Source organism: Scyliorhinus torazame, chromosome 6, assembly GCF_047496885.1.
Source record: "Scyliorhinus torazame isolate Kashiwa2021f chromosome 6, sScyTor2.1, whole genome shotgun sequence".
In the NCBI taxonomy this organism is placed as follows: Eukaryota; Metazoa; Chordata; class Chondrichthyes; order Carcharhiniformes; family Scyliorhinidae; genus Scyliorhinus; species Scyliorhinus torazame.
In genome coordinates, this window is record NC_092712.1 from 309,041,006 (window position 1) to 309,064,833 (window position 23,828).

A 23,828-nucleotide genomic window follows, 5' to 3' on the forward strand; every position below is an offset into this window, starting at 1 on the left:
CTCCTCGCTGAGAGCCAAAGGAGGGCGGTTCTCCCTTGGGGGATACCTTTTATACTAAAAAGGGCTTTGCGTGCTTTTGGGCGGACCTTGAACTTGGCCTCAACTAATTGGGTCTTTCCCCAATCATTTGTATCGATTTTCCTCCAATAGAGGGGTGGTTCCCTGATCGCTGGGCATGTCCTGGTGACCGTCAGTCTGCTTTGTCTTAGCTTCTTCTGGCGTCGGGGAGTCTGCCTTAACATTGTGTATCTAAATGTTTCCCTTTTGTCCCCGGAGATGGCTCATCAGTATGTAGATTGTTCGGTAGTTTCTGTCCTGTCTGAGAGTTTAAGGTTCTAATCAACAGACGGAGCTTGCACCTGCTTGTTTCTTAGCATTGTCCAATTTTCCCTGCATTCTTTGCAAGTGTCCATTTTGTAATCGGGACGTGGCCATCCCGGATGGCTACACGGGTCAGCCGTGACTAGGCTCGAGGGCCGAATGGCCTAGTCCTCCTAATTCACATGTTTGTACCTTCATATCACAGCCACCTTGGCAGTTTCTCATCAAGAAAGATGCTGGAATCTGAAACCAAACCAGAAAGTGCTGGACCATCTCAGCAGGCCTGGCAGCATCTGTGGAGAGAGAAGGGAGCTGACGTCTCCAGACTGGATGACTCATCCGCTTGGACAAAGAGTCACCCAGACTCGAACCGTCAGCTCTGTTTCTCTCTCCGCAGCTGCTGTCGGATCAGCTGAGATTGCCCAGCGTTTCCTGTTTTTGTTTGCAGTTTCTCATCTAGATTTATATTCTTATTTGACTGGTTCTTACCCCTGTTAGATTCCGTATGAATTCCGATGGCAGGCTGCTTTGATTGCAAAGGCCTGCAAATGCGGCGACGTTTTCCTGTTTGTGGTAAATTGACAGACTGTCTAAGATACCGTTTGGAGTACCGCAAGGTAAAAGTGATTGACTCTGGACTTCCAGCAGTGGGCCATGCTCAGTGGCATTGCACGTTGTTGAATTCGTGCAACAGTACAATTGCCGCCTCTCTGACCCGTACATCCCTCGGATGTGACTCCTTCCGACACATGGGGATTTTCTCAGTGGACGTCCACACTTTTATCCAAGGATTGCCCAGCGGAGCAGCCTGGACTTTTCTCCGAGGACACGAAACTCCACCTGCCTATTTTGCGATCCGCTTTTGTACCCGGTTTGACTTAGCTACCAGCAGAATGAGCTTAATCTCCCCGTGTCCCTGCTGATGCTCATTACCAACTGAGATCTCCCTCGATTTCCCACTGTTTCAGAGAGTTGACTCATCCTAAATCGTGTGCTCTCTTTGATTTAGGAACACGGATTTGTTTTCCATGACAAAAAGCTTGTTTCGCCCGTCCGTCGAGGGGCAGCACGTTCTCGGGCAGCTGAAGGAGTTCACGGAGCGGCACCTGTACCCGGCAGAGCAGGTACGGAACCCGACGTTATCGCCCACAGGGTGAACGATTTGTAGAGCTGGGGCCTGGGTGAAGTCCACTCGCACCATCAGAGGCTCCAGCCACAGTTTCAGGGGCGGCCTATGTATGACCGTGGAAGTGGCCCAGTATAGATGGAGGCCATTCAGCCTAGTGTATCTGTGCTGGCTCTCTGCCAGAGAACTCAGCTGGGCCCACTTTCCCCCGCACCCCCCCCCCCCCGACCTCCCCCTACCTCTCCACCTGCCCTTCCCAGCCGGGTAGCAGTACAGTTTTACTCTTCAGATAATTACCCAATATCTCTTTTGAAAGCTGGACCAGGTGGTCAACTCCTCTTCCTAATTCTGATCTTCTAATAATTTAGGTTCTCTGGCCGTGCATCCCAGAAGAAGAGTTTTTCCCCCTCGTGATGCCTTTATTTCTTTTGACACTCATTTTGAATCGATGACCTTTGTTTTGCGACCCTCCCACCAATCGGACGTTTCTTTCTCTCTGTCTCTTCTGTCTAGACCCCTCAGCGGTTTGTACAGCTCTCCCCCCAATCCCCTCTAAAGAGAGGAATTCCAACTTCCCCCATCTATCCACACAACCCTCATCCTGAAAACCGTTCTCGTAAATGTTTCTCTGCCAGCTCTCTGATGGCCAATGACGATCAGCGTCTCGTGCCGCCCCTTCACGAGTCACAGTTCGCAGGCCTGTGGCCTACGAGATGACCAGCTCCGGGATCCCTTCACCTGCTTGTGTGTCGTGGTAGGTCAACCGCTGATCCTCGAGTTCGGAAAACCTTGAGGGAAAGCAGCTGGAGACACTCCAAATATCCCGGACACAGAACGGGCCAGACCTCCCACACAGCATGGGCATCGCACACTCAGAGATTCCAGCTCCCCCAGAAACAAATCCTTCAAACGTTAAATGACGTTAAACTTTGCAGATTAAGTCGGTTTACCACTTCTGTGGTGAAGATGTGCTGAGGCTGAACACTGCTCAAATTGTGCATTTGGAAATTCATTGTGGGTATATTGCTTGCTCATTAAAAACCACACTCGATGAGAAAGGAAAAATACATCACCAGACATGTGAGGAGCAGCGGACTCTCGCAGTTGTTCAGCTCCTTGTAACGTAGCGGCGAGGGCACGGTCTATTTTAGTTTCCTCTGGCCTGCTGTGATCTCCCACTTATTCAGCGGGCCTGCCATTTCCACTGTCGAGAGGGTGCAGGTGAATTGTCACTCTGGTTGATATGGGAGGAAGGCTGCGAAAAATCCCTTCAATGCATGATGATCGTGGACTGCCCTAGAGTTGGATGGCGCCGGCGTTGTACGAGGGCGGGACGCAGATGATGAAGATCGCTGGACCTCAGGGTAGCAGTTTAAGAAATGTAGGCCAAATCAGGTAAGGGTGGCAGATTTCCTTCCCTAAAGGGCATTAGTGAACCTGATAGGTTTTCATTAGACTTTTAATTCCCGATTTTTATTGAACTCAAATTTCACTATCTGCCGTGGTGGGATTTGAACTCAGGTCCCCAGAGCCTTACCCAGGGTCTGTGGATTACTAGTCCAGTAACAATACCACGACACTGCCGTCACCATGAGGTGACCAGCTCTTCCTGCCTGGCTGTGTACCTCAAGGTGATAACAGGAGAGAGGAACAATCCATCTCTTCTCAATATGATGGAGTAATCAGGTGGAGCTGTGAGGCATCTGGATGGAGCCAAGTCCATTGACCCATCTCCGTAGCTTCTGTGGCTTCATGACTTGAGGGAGCACTGCACCACTGCAGAGGCACCACTGCAGAGGAAGCACTGAGGGAGCACTGCACCACTGCAGAGGAAGCACTGAGGGAGCACTGCATCACTGCAGAGGCACCACTGCAGAGAGAGCACTGAGGGAGCACTGCATCACCAGAGAGGCAGCACTGAGGGAGCACTGCATCGCCGGAGAGGCAGCACTGAGGGAGCACTGCATCACCAGAGAGGCAGCACTGCCGAGGCAGCACTGAGGGAGCACTGCATCACTACTGAGGGAGCACTGCACCACTGCAGAGGCATCACTGAGGGAGCACTGAGGGAGCACTGCATCACCAGAGAGGCAGCACTGTAGAGGCAGCACTGAGGGAGCACTGCACCACTGCAGAGGCAGCACTGAGGGAGCACTGCATCACCAGAGAGGCAGCACTGAGGGAGCACTGCACCACTGCAGAGGCAGCACTGAGGGAGCACTGCACCACTGCAGAGGCAGCACTGAGGGAGCACTGCATCACCAGAGAGGCAGCACTGCAGAGGCAGCACTGAGGGAGCACTGCATCACTACAGAGGCACCACTGCAGAGGCAGCACTGAGGGAGCACTGTATCACTGCAGAGGCAGCACTAAGGGAGTACTGCACCACTGGAGAGGCAGCACTGAGGGAGCACTGCACCACTGGAGAGGCAGTACTGAGGGGGCACAATCACCAAAGAGGCAGCACTGAGGGAGCACTGCACCACTGCAGAGGCAGCACTGAGGGAGCACTGCACCACTGCAGAGGAAGCACTGAGGGAGCACTGCACTACTGGAGAGGTAGCACTGCAGAGGCAGCACTGAGGGAGCACGGCACCACTGCAGAGGCAGCATTGAGGGAGCACTGCACCACTGCACAGGCACCACTGCAGAGGCAGCACTGAGGGAGCACTGCATCACTGCAGAGGCACCACTGCAGAGGCAGCACTGAGGGAGCACTGCACCACTGCACAGGCACCACTGCAGAGGCAGCACTGAGGGATCACTGCAGAGGCACCACTGCAGAGGCAGCACTGAGGGAGCACTGCATCACTACAGAGGCACCACTGCAGAGGCAGCACTGAGGGAGCACTGCACCACTGCAGAGGCAGGACTGAGGGAGCACTGCACCAAAGTTCCTCCCTAACAGCGCTATGGGTGTACCTGCATGGCACAGACTGCAGCGGTTTACGAAGGCAGCATATCGAGGGCAATTAAGGGTGGGCAATAAACGCTGGGCTGGCCAGAGACGCCCACATCTAACAAATGGCTTTTAAAAAGTTGAGACTTTTTCCCTGGCCTTTCTCACTCCATTATTGATTGTTGCTTCAGATTCTTTGACATAAATTCACTGTTGTCTTATGAATCTCCATAGTTGGAATTTATTTTGATTTCTGAGAGTTTTTACTCAACAGATGTGTGTGTGTAACGTGTACAAGACACAACTAGCCACAAGGTGGCACTCCATGCCCAGTCTCCTGTTCGTTCTCGCTCTTTCAGGATTGCCTCTGAAGCGGGCGGAATTTTACCATATTTTGACAAAGGGGGCGTGATTCTCCGGCCTTGTTCTGCACTCGCTCAAGCGAAAGGAGGCTGGTGAATAGCGGGAGAGGCAGAAAACGAGAACCGTGCCAGGCGCCAAACAGGCAAAGAGCCCGAGGGCTGGGAGTGGGGGACCCTCCGCAGGGGTGGGCTGCCACGGGAGGGGGGGGGGGGGGCGGGGAGGTGCTGGGGAAGGGGGCAATCGGGGTGCAACTGTGTGCGGCACCGCCATGCCAACCCCTAGATCGTGTGTATCTGTTCCGGGAGCAACCCTTGTCCCTGCCCGTCTGCTCCACCGACCACCCATAAACCCCACCGACTGCCGAGGCCTGTGGCCGTGCGGTTGAAGACTGTTGCCGATAGGGCACTTCACACAACCCAAGTGGATTCCCGTGGGTGGGCGGGCCACGTAGCATGTGGGAGTCATTGCCGAGCATCCCAATCAGACCGTGATGCCTGGACACTGCGGGAGGCAACACCACACACGCAGCAGCCAACATCCGAACATCCAGGGGATGGGACACAGCTCCGGGGACAAGTCCTCGGCCGGAGGGTGGGTTGGTGCTATGGGGAAGGGGAGTTGCCTGGAGAGATGGGCCAAGGGTTTGGAGGTCGGCCCGCATTGCGGAAGAAAGTGACAGAGGCATCATGCTAGTTGTGCACAAAGGTGTTTATTATGTTTTACAATTCCCCACGCTCTCCCGATGGTGCGGCCCCCACCCTCAGCCCTCTCGCTTCCAACCTACACTCCCATCCTCTTCCCCCCTCCCCCGGTGATGCTCGATGTGCTTTGCCCTCCGAGCTCGACCGCTATGTCTAGATGTGCCCCCAGGATGCACATCTAAGGTGGAGGCAGCCAGCTGCTTACCATGTCCCGTGGCCTTTGATGCCCCTGGTGGGGGTCCTCTGGGGGCACTCCATGGGATGGGTCCAGGTTGCCACCCAGCGCCCCCTCCCCCTGGTTGGTGCCCATAGGGCCCCGGGGTTCATCACCTCTGTGGCATCTGCCAGCCCCCGCGTTGGTGACCGCTCTATCATCAGCCACCCCTGTCACCTCCAGGGCCCGCTCCTCGAAGGTGGCGAGGATTCTTATGTCTGGTACACCTCTGCTAGTCTGGGCCTCTCCCGGCGATTGTGCGAGAGCTTTTCCTGAGGAGACACAGAGAGGGCATCGTTAGCCACACCCGTGGTTCACAGTGGTGGGAGAGGGTGGTGTGTGAAGGGAGAGTTGGGGGGGGGGGGTTAAAGGGGGATGGGGAGTGGAGGGAGGGTTGGGGGTCGCGTGGACAGTTCGCCCTGAACCGGGTCCATCCAAGATGGCCCCTTTCTCCGCCCATGGCCACGTTCGGTCCCCAGCACTGCCACGTCCAATCCCCCTCCCCCACCCCCACTTACCCATCCCCCCGCGGCCAGCTCCCCCACCTCACTTCCGTTCACCAACATTACCTGCCAGCTTGGCAGCTCCTCCCCGAAGGCTCCTCGTACCTACCCCTCCCCTCGCCCTTTCATCCCTGGCTCCCCGTGGACCCCACCCTCCCCCACACAAACAAAGACAGATCCAAAACCACAGGTCACCCCCTCCAAAAAGAAAAACACCACTGGTGGGGAGATGGCCCCCCCCCCTTACAAACTTATAGCCCCCTAACAAACGACAACAATGACAAAATCACCCCACCCAAAAGAACACACCCTCCAGCCCCCCACAATACCCGCATTGACGATCTCTGCTGTTCCAGCTTCTCCGTCTCCCATCAACATCATTCCGTTCTCCCCCAATTTATGTTCTCTGATGAAGTTACTGGCCTCCTCTGGGGTTTCCAAATAGTACTCCCGGCCATCAAACCTCACCCACAGTTTCACCGGGGACAGTACCCCAAACCGGATTGCCTTCAGTCTAGCACCGCTTTGGCCTTGTTGAACCCGGCACGCCTCTTCGCCAGCTCCGCTCGGACACCGTGATAAATTCAGACCCAGTTCCCCTCCCAGCCCCATCAGCAGACTTGCCTCGTATCTCATGGCACACCTTCAGGCAGGCCGACGATACGCAGTTCTCTCTTCTGGATCTGTTCTCCTGCTCCTCCACCTTTGCCCTTCGCGACTTGCAAAGACCCCCTGAGAGCCTCTGCCTCCAATGCCACCACCCGATCACTGTGTTCGGACATCACCTTCTCCACCTCCCGAATCTGCGACCCCTGTGCCTCCCCCACGCTCTGCCCAACTTCTCGGGTGCGGGACATTATCCCGCTTTTGGGTAAAAAGAGCTCAAACCAACATTAGTGAGTTGACGTCACACCCCATGGTGTTGTCCCCGAACCGTAAAGCTACGAGGGTCGCTGGCCATTGCCTGAGGCTGTTCCTCCTCCTCCGCCGGTTGCCCCTCGCCGCCCTCCTTGACATTCTCCTCATCCAAGGAGATCTGGTGCTCCTCCATCTCCTCCTGGTCCAGCTGGTCTCCCCGTTGCAGTGTCAAGTTGTGGAGAGCACAGCAGGCTACCCTGATGCCAGGGGCACCCTCTGGTGCTGTATTGGAGGGTGCTCCCGATTAATATAGGCATCGGAATCACATCTTCAGCAGTCCAATTGCCTGCTCAACCAGCGCACGCGTTGATACATGAGCCTTGTTGTAGTGGGTGTTTCATAGAAGCTCTACAGTGCAGAAGGAGGCAATTCGGCCCATCAAGTCTGCACCGACCCTTGGAAGGTGTACCCCATTCTGGCCCACACCCTGACGCGATCCCTGTAACCCAGTCACCCCACTCAACCTTTTTGGACACTGAAGGACAATTTTGCGCGGCCAATCCACCTGACCACATCTTTGGACTGTGGGAGGAAACCGGAGCACCTGGAGGAAACCCACGCAGACACGGGGAGAACGCGCAGACTCCGCACAGGCCGGAATCGAACCCGGGTCCGTGGAGCTGTGAGGCAGCAGTGCGAACCACTGTGCCGCCCTAATATGGGCAAGCATTTATCTGGCCCAGTACGTCACCATCCTGCCACATCATCACTTTGAGGGCCTCCTATAAAAGGCCTAACCACACTAAACAGGTTTCACTCGGGTAAAGGTAAAGTCGCCACAGTACCAGATGACTATAGGCCGCTTTCCCCTTTAAGAGGGGGAGAGCTGACTGGCGGTGATTAAACCTGAGGGTCCCCATACCTCGGACGAGATGGAGGGGTAAACAGGCTGGACTTTCAGAACAGAACTATAATTAGAAGGGGCGAGGACGAAACTAACGAATAAGAATTCAAAGCGGGAATAGCCCCGACCTCCAGAGTGATGGGCATACATGGAACAAACCCGCAACTAGAATAGCTAATGGAGCACTGGCCAGCTTCTTTTCAAAGCGTTTGATAAATGCCTGGCTAGGAATCGGAGGATCTGGCTGACGGATCACTAACTGTGCTGCAGGTGCCAACGAAACTGTCCCAGATATTATTTGTTATCTGCAGGTGAGGTATTGGAGATGGAATGCTAACTGTTTGATATTACCTTAAACAGTCTTTACATTGCCATGCTATTGTCACGCGGTCAAGCTCCAGACCTAAGGTCAAGAAAAGAAGGAAGATCTTCCCTTTATGTGGAGCCTTTCACTGTAAATACTGTGATGATTGAGTGTAAGCTCGAGTTGTGATTTAAGGGCAGCTGATATTAATTGGAAAAAGGTTGGGACACATTCACGGTTCTTGCCTGCGATGTGGGGAGCTGTGTAGAAGGGAAAGTAATCTGCCCTCACCCTGTGAATAAATTGGTGTTGAAGACAGACTTCTTCTACCAGATGGATGTTCAGTCAGTTAATATCCACAACTGCAGGACACCATGAGGCACCTCACAGTCACTGAAGTGTAGTCTCTGTTGTAATGTTAGGTTCACCTGAGGAAGGAGCAGTGCTCCGAAAGCTAGCGATTCGAAACAAACCTGTTGGACTTTAACCTGGTGTTGTAAGACTTCTTACTGTGCTCACCCCAGTCCAACGCCGGCATCTCCACATCAATGTTAGGGAAGGCAGCAGCCAGTTTGCACACAGGAAGCTCCCACCCCCAGCACTGTGACAATGACCAGGTAATCTGTTTCCAACAATGTTGATTTGAGGGATAAGTGTTTGCCAGACAGAAGAAATAGCTCGCCATCTTTCTTCCCCAAAGTTGCCACGGGATCCTCTGCGGCCACGCGAGAGGGCAGACGGGGGCCTCGGTTTTTAATGCCTCATCCGAAAGACGGCATCTCTGAGAGAGTGCAGCACTCCCTCAGTGCTGCATTGGAGCGTGAACTGAGGTTTTTGTGCTCAGGTCTCTGCAGTGGTACTTGAACCCATAACCTTTTGATCCTTGCAATTGAGATGCAGCCTGTGTATCACTGTAAGTGGTATTCCACCTCCCCGCCCCCCCCCCCCCCCCCCCCCTCCCCATTAGGTGTTTTATAGGGGCCCCAATTGGCTAGTGGCGAGATCTTGTTTGCACCCATCGCCACTGGGAAGAGGTTTGCCGTCAGGGCGGACAGTCCGCCCTGCATGTTATGAAGCTTGATGAATAATCAACATTGTACACCGTATCTTTCCATCATGCAAACAATGCTGCTCTCTTTTACCCAGGAGGTTGCGGAGTACTATGCTGCGAATGAACACTCAGCTCTCAGATGGCAGAAACCCCCCGTTCTACAGACATTGAAGGTAATGTGAAGCGATTTTTGTCCTTTGTGACTATTGTTGTGTTCCCTATGGAGACAAATAACATCAAAGAGTCAAACCTCCGACAAGACCACAATAGAAACAACCGGGTAGGCAAGCTTTCATTTTTTGATCAGAACTTTTACTGTAACAATCAAACCAAGATCAACATCGGTCAAAGAAAAATTAACAGGTAAAGTGTGCTCAATACAAAAATATAAACTAGACTTTTTCTAGCTGATACAACAGGGCTAAATCTCACATGTGTCTCTGGCAACACGTGACACCACATGCAGTCCCCAAAGCTCTCTCTTGAGAGTTGGACCACTCTGTCACGCTGGGTCTAATCCACAGGTCGCCTGCGAGAACCACTTTGCTCCCTCTGGTATCCATGGATACCGTTAAGTCCAACATGGCACGCTTCTGTAGAACATTTCGCTCTCGGGTCATGACAGACCTGATGGCGAAGATTTCAAACTCTCCTACGTTGAATCTCTCCAATTACCCTGTTCCATGGTGTGGTTGACTCCATTAGAAACTGCTCTACAGCATATTCACGCAGTTTAATGGTTTCAGTTTTCTCCAATGGCTCGCAAACTGTCCAGTTCAGTTCTCTTTGTCTGCTGAACTGAAACTTGTCACTGCCGGACTCTGTCCACAGGCTGAAACTCCGTGGGCGGGATCTCCGACCCTCTGCGCCAAAATCACGCTCGACACGGGGGCGGAGAATGACCCAAAATAGGTTCCCACGCCGGCACGCCATTCTCCGGCCGCCGTGCGCATGCGCGGGTGTAACTGCAGGGCCCCGCTGGCAGCCAGCGCTGCCGGGACGCACCTTGGGGCCCGGCTAGCCCCCTTGAGGACGGGGAATCATCCAAACTTTCTAGGAAAAAGTCCGGAGTGATTCCCGCCCGTTTTCCGGCGGGTGTGGGGACTTAGCCCCCAGAATGGAGAATCCCGCCCTTTGACTTGGTTTCTTGGAAGTGACGTTACAGCCAGGAAAACCAATTAAGAAACCTGGACATGGGCTCAAAAACATAAAAATACAGACTTTGAAACAATTTCATGACACTGTGCCATTTGTGGAGTGTATTTATTGTCATGATTATAGAGTCCCATCTTGATGACCACTCTGCTGGTCAAGAGCTCTATTTAATTATTCATTCAATGTAGGTGCCACTGGACAAGCCATTGCTAATCCCTAATTTCCCTTGGGAAGGTAGTGGTGAGTTCATCCATGCTCGGCGATTTCAGAGGTCAGTTAAAAGTCGGATATCAGCCAGACTGAGTAAGAACGGCCTCAGCGAGCCAAATGGAACATAAAAATGTAAAAATATAGAGATGTGGGGTAAGCCATCTCCCCACCATTGGGATGATGGGTGGTCGTCACCTCAACCCATGGCTCATTGGGTAACTGTATCACCTCCGATTTCTAAACCCCACTCCAAGACCTAAACACACAAATCAAGGCCGGCACTCCAGTTGCTATGGCGAGGGAGCGCGGCACTGTTGGAAATCCCGTCTTGTGCATGAATCGTTAAACCGAGGCCCCGTCTGCCATCTCGGGGTGGACGTTAAAGATCCCATGGCCACTATTTTGAAGAACGGGAGTAGGGGGAGGCAATCTTTATCCCAAAACCAATTGCACAAGGATCAGATGAACCAGCTTGATTTTTCCAATGCCATTTGCGGGAGCTTGCTGTGCGCAAATTACCGACCCGGGTTTCCTATGGTCCAACAGTGACTGCACTTCAGAAGTGTACCCCATTGGCTTCAAAGGGCTTTGGGCCGGCCAGTGATGGTGAACGGCTCTATGCAAACGCAGGTCTTTGACAGCCTATTCCCATAGCCTGTGGTTCCTTTACCGGATGGAAAGTGTGAGTCATTTTTGCATCTGTGTTTTCCAAAACTCTCTCCAACTTTCTTGCCTCTGATTGTTCCTGTTTGGTTGAACTTTCTTTGAAGACTTCAACTGGGTGGAGACGAGGCTGAATTGTATTTCTTGTGTTTTCCTGCTGGCAGGAGTCTGGAATCAGTGGGGGTTTTATTGCAGCAGCGCTCGCCAGCCACAGATTTCAAATAAACAGCCAAATGGCTCCATCCAACTCCACAAATTAAGGGGGAAAAAAAAAACAGCCCTGACATTTCGGGCGTCGTATAAATTTGTTTCTTGGAAAATGGCTCAAAACGTCTTTCTTGGCAAAGGCCAAGGCTTTTCATGATCTGTGGCTGAGATACGTGAGAAAATGACATCCCCTTATTTGGAACAATGAATTTTAACGGGTGGCTCCCACCCTGGCTTGTGTCCAGAACATGTGTAGGTGCTCCAGGACTCTTCCTGGGGCACTCACGCCCACCGCGCCTCCCCCCTTGCCACCATCACTCACCTTTCCCTTCTCTTCAGCCAGTTCCTTTTCCTCATTGAGATGGCAGGAGGCCATTTGTCCACGCTGGCTCTCCATAGAGCAGTCAGTCAGTTCCATTTCCCCTACTCTATCCCCGTACATTTATTTTCCTCTAGTGCATCCGGTTTCCTTTAGAAATCATCTCCACTTCCACCACCTTTGTAGACGTCGGGTTCCAGGTCGTTACCACTCGCTGCGTTAAAACAAAAGCCCTTCACGTCCCCTCCGTACCTCTCGCCCAAAAACCCTTGGGCCCGATCGAACGGCCTGGTCGCACCCGACTTGGTGACGTGACAAGGCCGTTAAATCTCGCAGAGGCATCTCGCGGGATGTGCGATGCTTGGAACTCCTCACGAGATTTATCGAGATCTCGTGAGATCCAGATTAACATATTTGTGAGCCGTATTCTCCCAGGCCTGGGTACGAACGTCTGCGCCTGGACCACCTGGGAGGGTCTCCCAGGCCATTAGAGAACCCCAGGTGGGCAGGCTCTGGGCAAGGTGGTACCATGGCACTCCCACTGCCACCCAGGAACCTTGCCACTGCCAGCCTGGCACCTTGGCAGTACCACCTGGGCACTGTGGCATTGCCGCACTAGCATTGCCAGGGTAGCTGGGTGGCACTGCCAGGCTGGCATTACCAAGGTGCCCACGCCTGAGATTGGGCCAGGGGTAGCTTGCCCTTAAGAGGTGGGGTGTGGGGGGCTCAAGGACCCCCTAAGTGGTACATTGCCGAAGTGGAGGGGTCCGAGATTAGCTCATCAGCGCAGGAAATGTGGTAAGTGCGGCCTTGATGGGGCGTTTGTGACCAAGGTCAGAAAAAACAAGAGTCCCATCAGGGCAGCTCGGTAGCGCAGTGGGTTAGCCCTGCTGCCTCATGGCGCCGAGGTCCCAGGTTCGATCCCGGCTCTGGGTCACTTTCCGTGTGGAGTTTTCACATTCTCCCCGTGTTTGCGTGGGTTTCACTCCCTCAACCCAAAGATGTGCAGGGTAGGTGAATTGGCCACGCTAAATTGCCCCTTAATTGGAAAAAATGAATTGGGTACTCTAAATTTATATAAACAAAACAAGAGTCCCGTTTGATAGCGGGGTCATTCATGGCGTTGTCAAATCTGTATCTACTAGTTCTTGCCCCATCAGCTAAGGAATAGATTTTCTTTGTCCACTTTATCTAAACCTGGCCCAACCTCGTACACCTCGATCTGATCTCTCAATCCCCTTTACTTCAGGAGAGCAACCTCAGCATCACCGACTTAACCATGTAGCTAAAAGTTCCTCATCCCCGGAACGACATCCCAGTTTTACTCAAGATGCGTACTGCTCCCAGCTTCACAGTATCAGTTCTTCATTCATGAAAGGATTTGCGAAAGCCCAAATGCACCGCCTCAAATGCCACATCCTCGAAACTAAATAGTTGAGGTGGTTGTTCATCAGGATCTCCCTCTTCAGAGAGCGTGTTGTTAGTATTTACTCAACTATTTTCTCAGTGTGGAACTCAGGTTGCCTCCTGATGATCGACCCATCTTTTTACCAGATGTTGATGTGGCGTCGGTGTGTCAACAATTGCTCAGTTTAGCTGAATCCATTTTCTTGAATATGGGACACTCTGTTACCTTGTTTCCAACGTAGCTGGACCAACGTAGTGGGCAGCGCGGTAGCATAGTGATTAGCACAATTGCTTCACAGCTCCAGGGTCCCAGGTTCGATTCCCGGCTTGGGTCACTGACTGTGCGGAGTCTGCACGTTCTCCCCGTGTGTGCGTGGGTTTCCTCCGGGTGCTCCGGTTTCCTCCCACAGTCCAAAGATGTGCAGGTTAGGTGGATTGGCCATGATAAATTGCCCTTGAGTGTCCAAAATTGCCCTTCGTGTTGGGTGAGGTTACTGGGTTATGGGGTTAGGGTGGAGGTGTGCGGTTGGGAAGGGTGCTCTTTCCAAGAGTCGGTGCAGACTCGATGGGCCGAATGGCCTCCTTCTCTGTAAATTCTATGTAAATTTCCAGCCATCAGTAATTCTCGCCTGATAACTCCTAGCACTTCAGCTTGTTTCCCTTTTAATCCAGCATTCTCTAACTCCACTGTTGCTGGGATTCCACAACATGGAGGTCATCAGGAGTTTGGTAAACTCTCATTTGTTGTAGTTTTTATTTTCCTCCTCACTGGTGCCTTGGCTCACTGAGACTCTGCCGGTGACATCGGACTTTGTGACTTAAAGACAGCAGGTACTTAAAAATAAACCTTTCCGACTGGTGGTGTCACATATTTCACTCCGGGTGTCCGAGTTGCTGTGGCAACATCCATGTTGTGGTCGGGAGCTACGGATGGCTGTGGTAGAGACTCAAATGTTCTTTCCGTCACACTGGTGACCAGGAATCTCTCTGGCTCTCACCGGCTGCCGTTGGCCTGAGTTGCAAAGGTTTGCAAGTTGATTGGCCACGTTAGAAATGAACCTCCCTTGGCCGTCAAGTCTTGTGGTGGGACCTCCAAACCCTGAGCTACTGGCTCAGAGGCAGGTTTGTTACTTACTGCGCCACGAGACCTCCTTTCCAACTGATGCAGTACTTAAAATAGAATGGTACTGGGAATGTATTTATAGAATTTATAGAATTTACAGTGCAGAAGGAGACCATTCGGCCCATCGAGTCTGCACCGGCTCTTGGAAAGAGCACCCTACCCAAGGTCAACACCTCCACCCTATCCCCATAACCCAGTATCCTCACCCAACACTTAAGGGCAATTTTGGACACTAAGGGCAATTTATCATGGCCAATCCACCTAACCTGCACATCTTTGGACTGTGGGAGGAAACCGGAGCACCCGGAGGAAACCCACGCACATACGGGGAGGATGTGCAGACTCCGCACAGACAGTGACCCAAGCCGGGAATCGAACCTGGGACCCTGGAGCTGTGAAGCAATTGTGCTATCCACAATGCTACCGTGCTGCAAATGTGAGACAGAGTTACACAGAGGCTGGAGAAATTGGAGTTACGCAGGGTAAGTTATTTGGCGATTTAACAGAGGTGTTCAAAATCATGATGGGTTTTAATAATAATAATAATGACTTATTATAGGCTTCAATGAATTTACTGTGAAAAAGCCCTCGTCGCCACATTCCGGCGCCTGTTCGGGGAGGTCGGTACGGGAATTGAACCCGCGCTGCTGGCCTTGTTCTGCATCACAAACCAGGTGTCGAGCCCACTGAGCTTTTGATACAATAATGATGCAGAGGGAATTGACGGTAAACATAAGATAAAAGGGTCTGCATAACGCAGCATCTCACTCCCAGTACAATCCTAGCTGGCCGGCCTTATCTCAACAGGCCCTGATCTGGGCCTGCTTTTAACCTTTGCTCATAACGAGCCCCAGGTGGTAGGCCTCCACCCCCTACCTGGGGAGCTCGTACTCCCTGAGTCCCAAGGGGGAGATCAACAAAGGTTTCCTCGCATCCTCATGGGGGGGGGTTATGACAGAGTAAATTTTCCCGGTGTCTGAAGCGCCAGAGGACACAGATTTGTGGTGATTGGCAGAAGAAGAGAGGGGACAGGAAGAAAACGGTTCATTACGCAGCGAGTTGTTGTGATTCTGGAACACGGCCTGAAAGGATGGTGGAAAGAGATTCAATGATAACGCGCCGAAGAGAATGAGGTAAATTCTTGTCGGGGTAAAATTTACAGGGCAATGGCAAAGGAACAGGGAAATGGGATGGACTGCAGAGCTCTACTAAAGAGCTGGCACCGGAAGGATGGGCCGAAGAGCCTCCTCCTGAGCTGTATCATTCTGTGACTCTTTGAAGCGTTTGACGATTTGAACCTTTTTCTTTGTTTACTGTTTCTGGCAGCACAAAGCGAAAGCCTTGGGCCTCTGGAACCTCTTCCTGCCAGCAGTCAGTGGCCTGAACCAGCTGGATTATGCTTTCATTGCTGAAGAAACTGGAAGATGCTTCTTTGCGCCAGAGATTTTCAACTGCCAGGCTCCAGGTAGATTGCCAGCAATGCAGGCACAGGCACCGGCATTGAGATTGCGCTTTAATTGTTGAATTTAATTGGTGCCCTTGCCACAACACCGTTCGCTGAAGAACGGTGAGATTGAAATGAGAAGGAAAGTTGACCGGAACAAAAGTCCTGCTGTTAATATGACATCTTTGGCAGGGAAACTCATCCCAGGGTACTTGGCGCTGATGTGAGGCACAAAGCAATAGGTGCCGGGCCAGAGTGAGTGATATTAGGAAGGGGGTGGTCAATGAGGTGGCTGGGATTCGTTGACTGGGATCCAGTTTAGGGCAGCCAGAACTGGGCAAACTAGACTGGGAGCAGGACTTTTCGGATGGTGGGGATTCCCACTGATCATTCCCAATTGGTTTGAGATGGGATTTCCGCTGCTCGCGTGGGAGGAAGTTCCCCACCTCGGAGAGCTACTGGCCAATCTGATTGGCTGGCAGCTCTGTAGCCCCAGCAGCGCCACTGGCAGCAGTGGCCAGGAGTGGGACTACAAGCAGTCCCCAGATTCTAAGTCCCGGGGTCCAGGACCAACTACGTACTGGGATTCTAATGGAGCAGAGGGGTAATGGGGCCCAGGGATATGGGGAGAGGGGGTTTGGATGTTTTTAATGGAGAAACCAGAGGTGGGAGGTGAAGCCATGATTTGGGGGTGAGGGCAAGCCTTGTGCCCGATCTGGAAAGGAGGCTGTTGAAGGAGGTGCCCTCCTCTCCCAACTCGAAGCCCAAGCAGAGTGACCTGCTGGGTTCCCCATACTCCTAATCTGCCCCTGCCAGCCTCAAAATTGTGGGTGGTCATTAATTGCCCAGTTTTCAAGGCTTCAATTGGGGCAAAGTTTCATTGTGCAGTTGTGTACAGATTGGGACGGGCAGTAGGACGGTGGGAAGGGCAGTAGGACGGTGGGAAGGTCATCCAGGGAATGTTATACCCCACTTCCCCACACCTGTGATTCCACTGGCAGGGGTGGGGGCGCCAAGATCTGCCCTTAGAATTGGCTGTGATCAGGCAGCAGAGTCGAGGATCAGCTGATAATTGCGGAGGAATGGTCGGGAAAAACACTTGTGTAATCGAGTGGAGGTGAATCAGAGTAACTGGAGGCAGTGGTATGGGTGGTAAGTGAGGAGACCGAGATGGAAATAGGCCATCTCTCTGGCGAGGATATCAGGTGTGAGGCACAGTCTGTGGGGGGGGGGGGGGGGGGGGGGGGGGGGCATTAAACAGGAAGGAAGGAGATGGCATCGGTAACCAGGGTGCGAAGCGTGATGGTACGGCCTTCCCAATACTCCGCTGGAGTTAATTGTCGTCCAGTCAAGGCTGGAATTGTGAAAAGGAGTGTGACAGCATGGAGACATGGAAAGGTGGAGAGCAGCGGGAGAGTTTGAGCCAAGGTGACAGTATCCTGGCCTCATAGCCTCAACATTAAACTTCACCTAATAGGAGGGGGAGTGCTGAGGGGTTTCAAAATGAAAGAAAACCAGGAATGCGTCCCCCACCAGGCTTATGCACCTCTGTCACCATTTTTATAGTGATGGGCTTTGTGTTGGCGACACACACTTGATTAACATATTTAAGTCCGGTTCCCACAGTGTAGTTGGGGGCTTGATGTAAATAGGACAGCTCCTGCCTGGGTTTCCCTGGATACCTGACAGTGGAAGAAAATGGCTCAAGACGTCAAGTGACTTTTTCAGCACTCCTTGTGGGCCAAGAGGTGGCGACGTGCTCTCTCCACCCCTACCAGCCCCACTGCCGATCCTGGTATCTCTTCTCCCACTCCCCTCCCCCAATCACTTACTCCCTTACCCCCTGAGCAACGATGAGGGAAGCCAGGATGGATCCGGGTCAGTGTCACCGGGAACAATTGCCTGACCCTCAAATACTACAACATTGTGAGAAGTAATAGAATTAAATTGCAGAATTAGGCAATTTTCCACCTGACTACATGTCCACCTTCACTTGTTTTGCAGACACAGGGAACATGGAGGTATTGCACTTGTACGGAACAGAAGGACAGAAGGAGGAATGGCTGGAGCCCCTGCTTAATGGAGAAATTCACTCCTGTTTCTGCATGACTGGTAATTAGATCAGCCCTGATCCATTCGGCTTTTGATTGCTCTGTTTTGAAACTCTCGTCCTTGTTTTCCGATCTCTACATGACCCTCGCCTGCCCCATCTCTGTGCTCTCCACCGGCCCTCCAACCTCTGAGATGTCGCACCCCTTTAACTCTGGCCTCTTGAGCTCCAGCAAATCCAATCACTCTATCATTGCCGGCCACACTTCCAGCTGCTGACACTTTGGAATTCCCTCCCTCCCTCTCCAACATTAAAACATCCAGTTTTGATGAAGCTTTTGGTCATTTGCCTTCATATTCCCTTCTGTCAAATTTATTTTTGGTGACACTCCTGTGACACCTTTGGACACCTACTTCAATGTCAAAGGCGATATGTTAATGCAATTTGTCTATCGCCTCTGCTTAGAAAGCTGATGGCAGGGTGACTATCCTGCCAACCTGTGCCAGTTTAGACATTTGGACTGATGCCACCCACAGACAAATGATTGGAACATTCTGCACCGTGTGAACTACTTCTGGAGTTCTCTGCCCGAAGGCGGGTCCGACTCACAGCACCACCACCTCCACCTTGGGTAGGCCGAGGAGTCCGGTCTCGAATAGGGCACCACGGTAGCCTTGTGGATAGCACAATTGCTTCACAGCTCCAGGGTCCCAGGTTCGATTCCCGCTTGGGTCACTGTCTGTGCAGAGTCTGCACATCCTCCCCGAGTGTGTGTGGGTTTCCTCCGGGTGTTCCGGTTTCCTCCCACAGTCCAAAGATGTGCAGGTTAGGTGGATTGGCCATGCTAAATTGCCCCTTAGTGCCCAAAATTGCCCTTAGTGTTGGGTGGGGTTACTGGGTTATGGGGATAGGGTGGAGGTGTGCGGTTGGGTAGGATGCTCTTTCAGAGAGCCGGTGCAGACTCGATGGGCCGAAAAGGCCTCCTTCTGGACTGTAAATTCTCTGAATCCATTCCAGCGGGAACGGGAATTGAACCCCCGTGAAGTTGGCACCAGTCCGATCCACTCTGGCCGTCCAGCCAACTGAGCCGATCATCCCCCACGGGGAACCCAAGGTGCCGTGGCAACATAAGCGCTAACACGCGTGGTTACACGTATGATGCAGTCTGGAGAGATGGACAATGATGGTGGAGGTTCCCAGCGTTCTGTCCATCACACGGCTGGCCAGGAATCACTCCCACCCTTGCTGTTGGTGTGTGTCGGAAGGATTTGAAGGTTGATACTCAACCTCTTGGCCGCATTATTAATCTACCTTCCTTGGCCATCAAGTCCTGCAGTGGGACTGAGTTTCTGCATTTGGGATAGGGATGCTACGCACTGTTGCACCAGAGTGCAAATGGGGATGTCTGATTTGAGCAGTTGGTAACCGAGGCTCCTGATTGATGCTGTCAGCAACCTCCACCCCTATTGTTAAAGGCTGATTTGGAAAGTTGAATTTCTGACCTTTGTTTTTCTGACGGACATCATAGAGCCAGACGTTGCTTCCAGTGATGCAACGAACATCGAGTGCAGCATTCGCCGGGACGGAGAAAGCTACGTGATCATTGGCAAGAAGTGGTGGAGCAGTGGTGAGTAACTCGGCTCTGGATGCTGCACATTCCCCACCGAGGGCGGCGGGTCCTGTCCGACTGACCAGGGTCACCCGTAAACCTGAACACAGTGCGGGTGGCTGCACCCTGCTATTGGTACGAGAGGCACCTATACTCTGACCAATCTCCGGGTTAAAGCTTACGAGGCTGGCATTAAGCCTGCCTGTTACTTTCATGATGTGGGGATGCTGGCTTTGGACTGGGGTGAGCACAGTAAGAAGTCATTCACCTGAGGAAGGAGCAGCGCTCCGAAAGCTAGTGACATCGAAACAAACCTGTTGGACTTTAACCTGGTGTTGTAAAACTTCTTACTGTTACTTTCATGCCAGTTGCCCCCCAGATGGCAGTCCTGTTGCTAATGGCCCATTCGGTTGCTAAGACAATCAATTTGTATATCAAAAAGCCAGCACAGGCACTGTGTCAATCCATACTGTTGCTGATGAGGAAAACATGTGTGTGGGGATTTCTTGCTGAAACCAGTTACTTTCACTGATGTTGCGTTTTCCCAAAACCTAACGGCTCAAAAAACGACCACCGCGCGCTTAATGTAGGATAGCTCCTGGAAAGGGCTGGAAGAAATACAATGGGCTGAAAGGCCTTCTCCTATGTCCTTGGTTAAAGATGTGGACCGGAATTCTTCGGGCGTTGGGATTTTCTTCTCCCGCTGGCTGCACACTCCTGTCCATGGGTTTCCCGATGGGGTGGGGTGGCTTCAGTGGGAAATTTATTGACGAGCAGAAGGGGGCACGACATAGGTTCAAACCCTACCACGGCATGCTGGTGGAATTGAAATTCAGTTAGCAGAAAAGTCGGGAATTATAAAGCTAGTCTCAGTGATGGTATTGATTGTTGTAAAAACCCACCTGGTTCACTTTGAAGAAGAAAATCTGCCGTCCGTACCTGGTCTGGCCTACTTGTGGCCTCCAGACGCACAGTAATGTGGTTGAATGTTAACTGCCCTCTGAGATGGCCCAGCAAACCCCTCACTTCAAGGGCACTTGGGAATGGGCATGGAATGCTGGCTTCCAGAGATGCTCACATTCCGTGGTAGGATGCAATTTTTAAAAAGTCAAGGCTCAAACCAACCTCAGTGTATGGCAGAGAAGAATGGTTGGCAAGTTCAACCAGTTCAGACTTTCAAAGACCTTGTCGCGTGACGCTAAATTATCTGTGACTCCCAACTGCACAGTTGACAACGACCATCGACTTAAGCCAGTGGCCGGAGGACAGTACTCTCCTGTGCCCGAGAGGTGCCCTGTTTCAGGAGGGCGGCAACATTGTTTGTATATCCACGCGTGTGCTGTGCAGTAAAACAGCAACAATTTACGAACATGCGGAGGAGTATGAAAAGGGGGAGTAGGCCACTTGGCCCCTCTGATTGGCAGCCCTCCCAAAACATTGCCGATGTTGATTTATTTCCTGACCCTGTGCCCAGTGTCGGCCATTTTTGCCCAAGCAGGTTCAGATCTACAAGGTGTTCCATGATCGCCTATTGCCAATCGGCCAAACAATGTGATTACAATTAAATGGAAGAAAAATCCACATGGAGATACAGTAATGCAACTATGGAATAGATAGTGAGTCACATAGAATTATGTAAACAGGGGGGCAGCACAAAAGCAGGCCATTCTGCTCAGCTGGACTTGGTAAGGTAATGTCGCCATAGTCCCAGGTGACCATAGGCTGCTTTCTCTATGCACAGTAGCATTGTGGATAGCACAATTGCTTCACAGCTTCAGGGTCCCAGGTTCGATTCTGGCTTGGGTCACTGTGCGGAGTCTGCACAACCTCCCCGTGTGTGCGTGGGTTTCCTCCGGGTGCTCCGGTTTCCTCCCACAGTCCAAAGAGGTGCAGGTTAGGTGGATTGGCCATGATAAATTGCCCATAGTGTTGGGTGGGGTTACTGGGTAATGGGGATAGGGTGGAGGTGTTGACCTTGGGCAGGGTGCTCTTTCCAAGAGCCGGTGCAGACTCGATGGGCTGAATGGCCTCCTTCTGCACTGTAAATTCTATGAATTCCCCTTTGAGGGGGGAGAGCTGACTGGTGGTGATTTAACCTGAGAATCGCCACACCTCAGGCGAGGGGCAAGATTGAGAAGGCCATTTCTTGTTATAAATTTTTTTTAGAGTACCCAATTCATTTTTTCCAATTAAGGGGCAATTTAGCGTGGCCAATCCACCTACCCTGCACATCTTTGGGTTGTGGGGGTGAAACCCACACAAGCATGGGAAGAATGTGCAAACTCCACACGGACAGCGACCCAGGGCCGGGATCGAACCTGGGACCTCGGCGCCGTGAGGCAGCAGTGCTAACCCACTGTGCCACCGTGCTGCCCGAAGGCGGGGCCTTCATGAATAACCAGCTGGACTATCCTCCACACGAGCCTCCTGCCGCCCCTCTTTATCCAACCGTTCTTTTTCCTTTATCCCTCCAGCTTCCCCTCAAAATCATCCCAAAGTAAGTTTGGTGGAACATTCGGCAACGCGGTTTTGTTCAGTCTGTCTCCCAAAGCCCTCCCGCAAAATATTCCTCTTCTGTTTGAGTCCTTTTCTAGCTGTCCCTCGACTGCAGAAACAGGGATCGCTGAGGAGATGCTCTCGGTCAACCAGCATCTCTGCGGAGAGCTGACAATGAATGTTTGGACATCGACAGTTTCAAACTGAAAAGTGGTCTGGGCTGGTCGTCCTATTGATACAATCAGCAAAAAGGGGGGTGGGCTATAATACGGACAAACCAGCGAGCAAACAAGATGAGGCCGATCATTTGGGATTGATTGTTTGATCAAAGCTCTGTTGCCCGTGTCTTAACTCAAACCAAGGTTCATTCTCCTCCCACCCTCTGCGTTCACTGACCAACACTGACTCCCGGTCAAGCAACGTCCTGTCTTTGAAATTCTCCTTCATTGCTTTCAAATCCCTCCGTGGCCAGTCCTCTTCCTATCCCTGTAATCTCCTCCCAATCCCACAACTCTCCGAGATACCTGCATCTGCTAATTCTGGCCCCTTGAGCATCCCCTGGTGTACAAAGCTCCCAAATGGCTCACGGGGGGTGGGGGGGGGGGGGGGGGAAATGTTCTTCCTTTCTCAAAGTTACAAAGTCCACGGGCAGAGGGGACAAAGTTACAAAGTCCACGGGCAGAGGGGACGGGGCAAAGCCTTAATCCGTGTCCTTATTCGCTCCAAAAACCAATTCTCAAGTTTAAATTAAATCCAATTCATGGCCCCACAAAGAGAGACGTATGAGCTCCAAGACAACAAGGACATGAATGACACCTCATCCTGGGGCTGGATAACTGCCCTCGGCTGAGTTCAGCTGAGTGGTCGCAATCCAAGGCACTTGAGATGTTGGAATTGGCTCCAACTTCCTGGAGCTGGGAAGGGGGGGGGGCGGGGAAATAATTAAAAAGGATTCCTTATTTACTGATTCCTGCTGAAACCACCATGCTTGTATTAAAGGGAGAGTCAGGATTACTGTTCCACAATCTTTTTTTTTAGTAAATTTAGTGTACCAAATTCATTTTTTCCAATTAAGGGGCAATTTAACGTGGCCAATCCACCTACCCTGCACATCTTTGGAGGCGAAACCCACGCAAACGCGGGGCGAATGTGCAAACTCCATACGGACAGTGACCCCGAGCCAGGATCGAACCTGGGACCTCGACGCCGTGAGGCAGCAATGCTAACCACTAATGTCACTGTATGCCCCCTCCGTTCCAGAATCTAATAGTTACCTGATGCTCACTATCCGGACTCCCATGTGAAACTGTCCAACTGCAATCTTCTTTCGAAGTTCGTTCATGAGATGTGGACAAAGCCACCAATAATTGCCCATCCCTAATTGCCCTTGAGAAGGTGGTGGTGAGCTGCCTTCCTGAACCGCTGCAGCCCACAGAGCTGTTAGGGAGGGCGTTCTGGGATTTTAACCCAATTACAGTGATTGAACGGCCGATATATTTCCAAGTCAGGATGGTGAGTGGCTTGGAGGGGATCTTGCAGGAGGCGGCGTTCCCGTTCGTCTGCTGCCCTAATTGTCCTTTTAACGGGTCGCAGTTGTGGGTTTGGAAGATGATGTCTAAGGAGCATTGGTGCCCACGGCTGTGATGCTCGATCAATAACTCCAGAAGCGAGATTGGAGATAATTGAAGGCTTTATTACACTAGATGTTTCCCCCAGCAGCACAGGTACAGAAGGCAGCTGCTGGGGAGACACGGGCTCTTATACTCCGCCTTACTGGGGGAACCAGCAGGCAGGCTTAACCAATGAAAACAGTACCTCCTACACCAATGGTCTTACAGCATTACAGGGTACAGTAATGCCTCTAATACCGACTACCACAGGCTGCCACTGTCTGTCGGTGG

At 52.1% G+C, this 23,828-nt stretch overlaps 1 protein-coding gene across 2 annotated transcripts in view; it reads left to right on the forward strand.

Annotated features, from left to right (window-relative positions):
* Positions 1-23,828, forward strand: part of acad11 (acyl-CoA dehydrogenase family, member 11) — a 146,697-nt gene that overhangs the window by 28,745 nt on the left and 94,124 nt on the right. For both annotated transcript variants that reach the window (XM_072510036.1, XM_072510035.1), the window contains exons 9-13: positions 1,331-1,445; positions 9,340-9,417; positions 15,655-15,793; positions 17,777-17,884; positions 19,351-19,449. In XM_072510036.1, the coding sequence (XP_072366137.1) occupies positions 1,331-1,445; positions 9,340-9,417; positions 15,655-15,793; positions 17,777-17,884; positions 19,351-19,449 (539 nt within the window). The remainder of the gene's footprint in view (positions 1-1,330; positions 1,446-9,339; positions 9,418-15,654; positions 15,794-17,776; positions 17,885-19,350; positions 19,450-23,828) is intronic.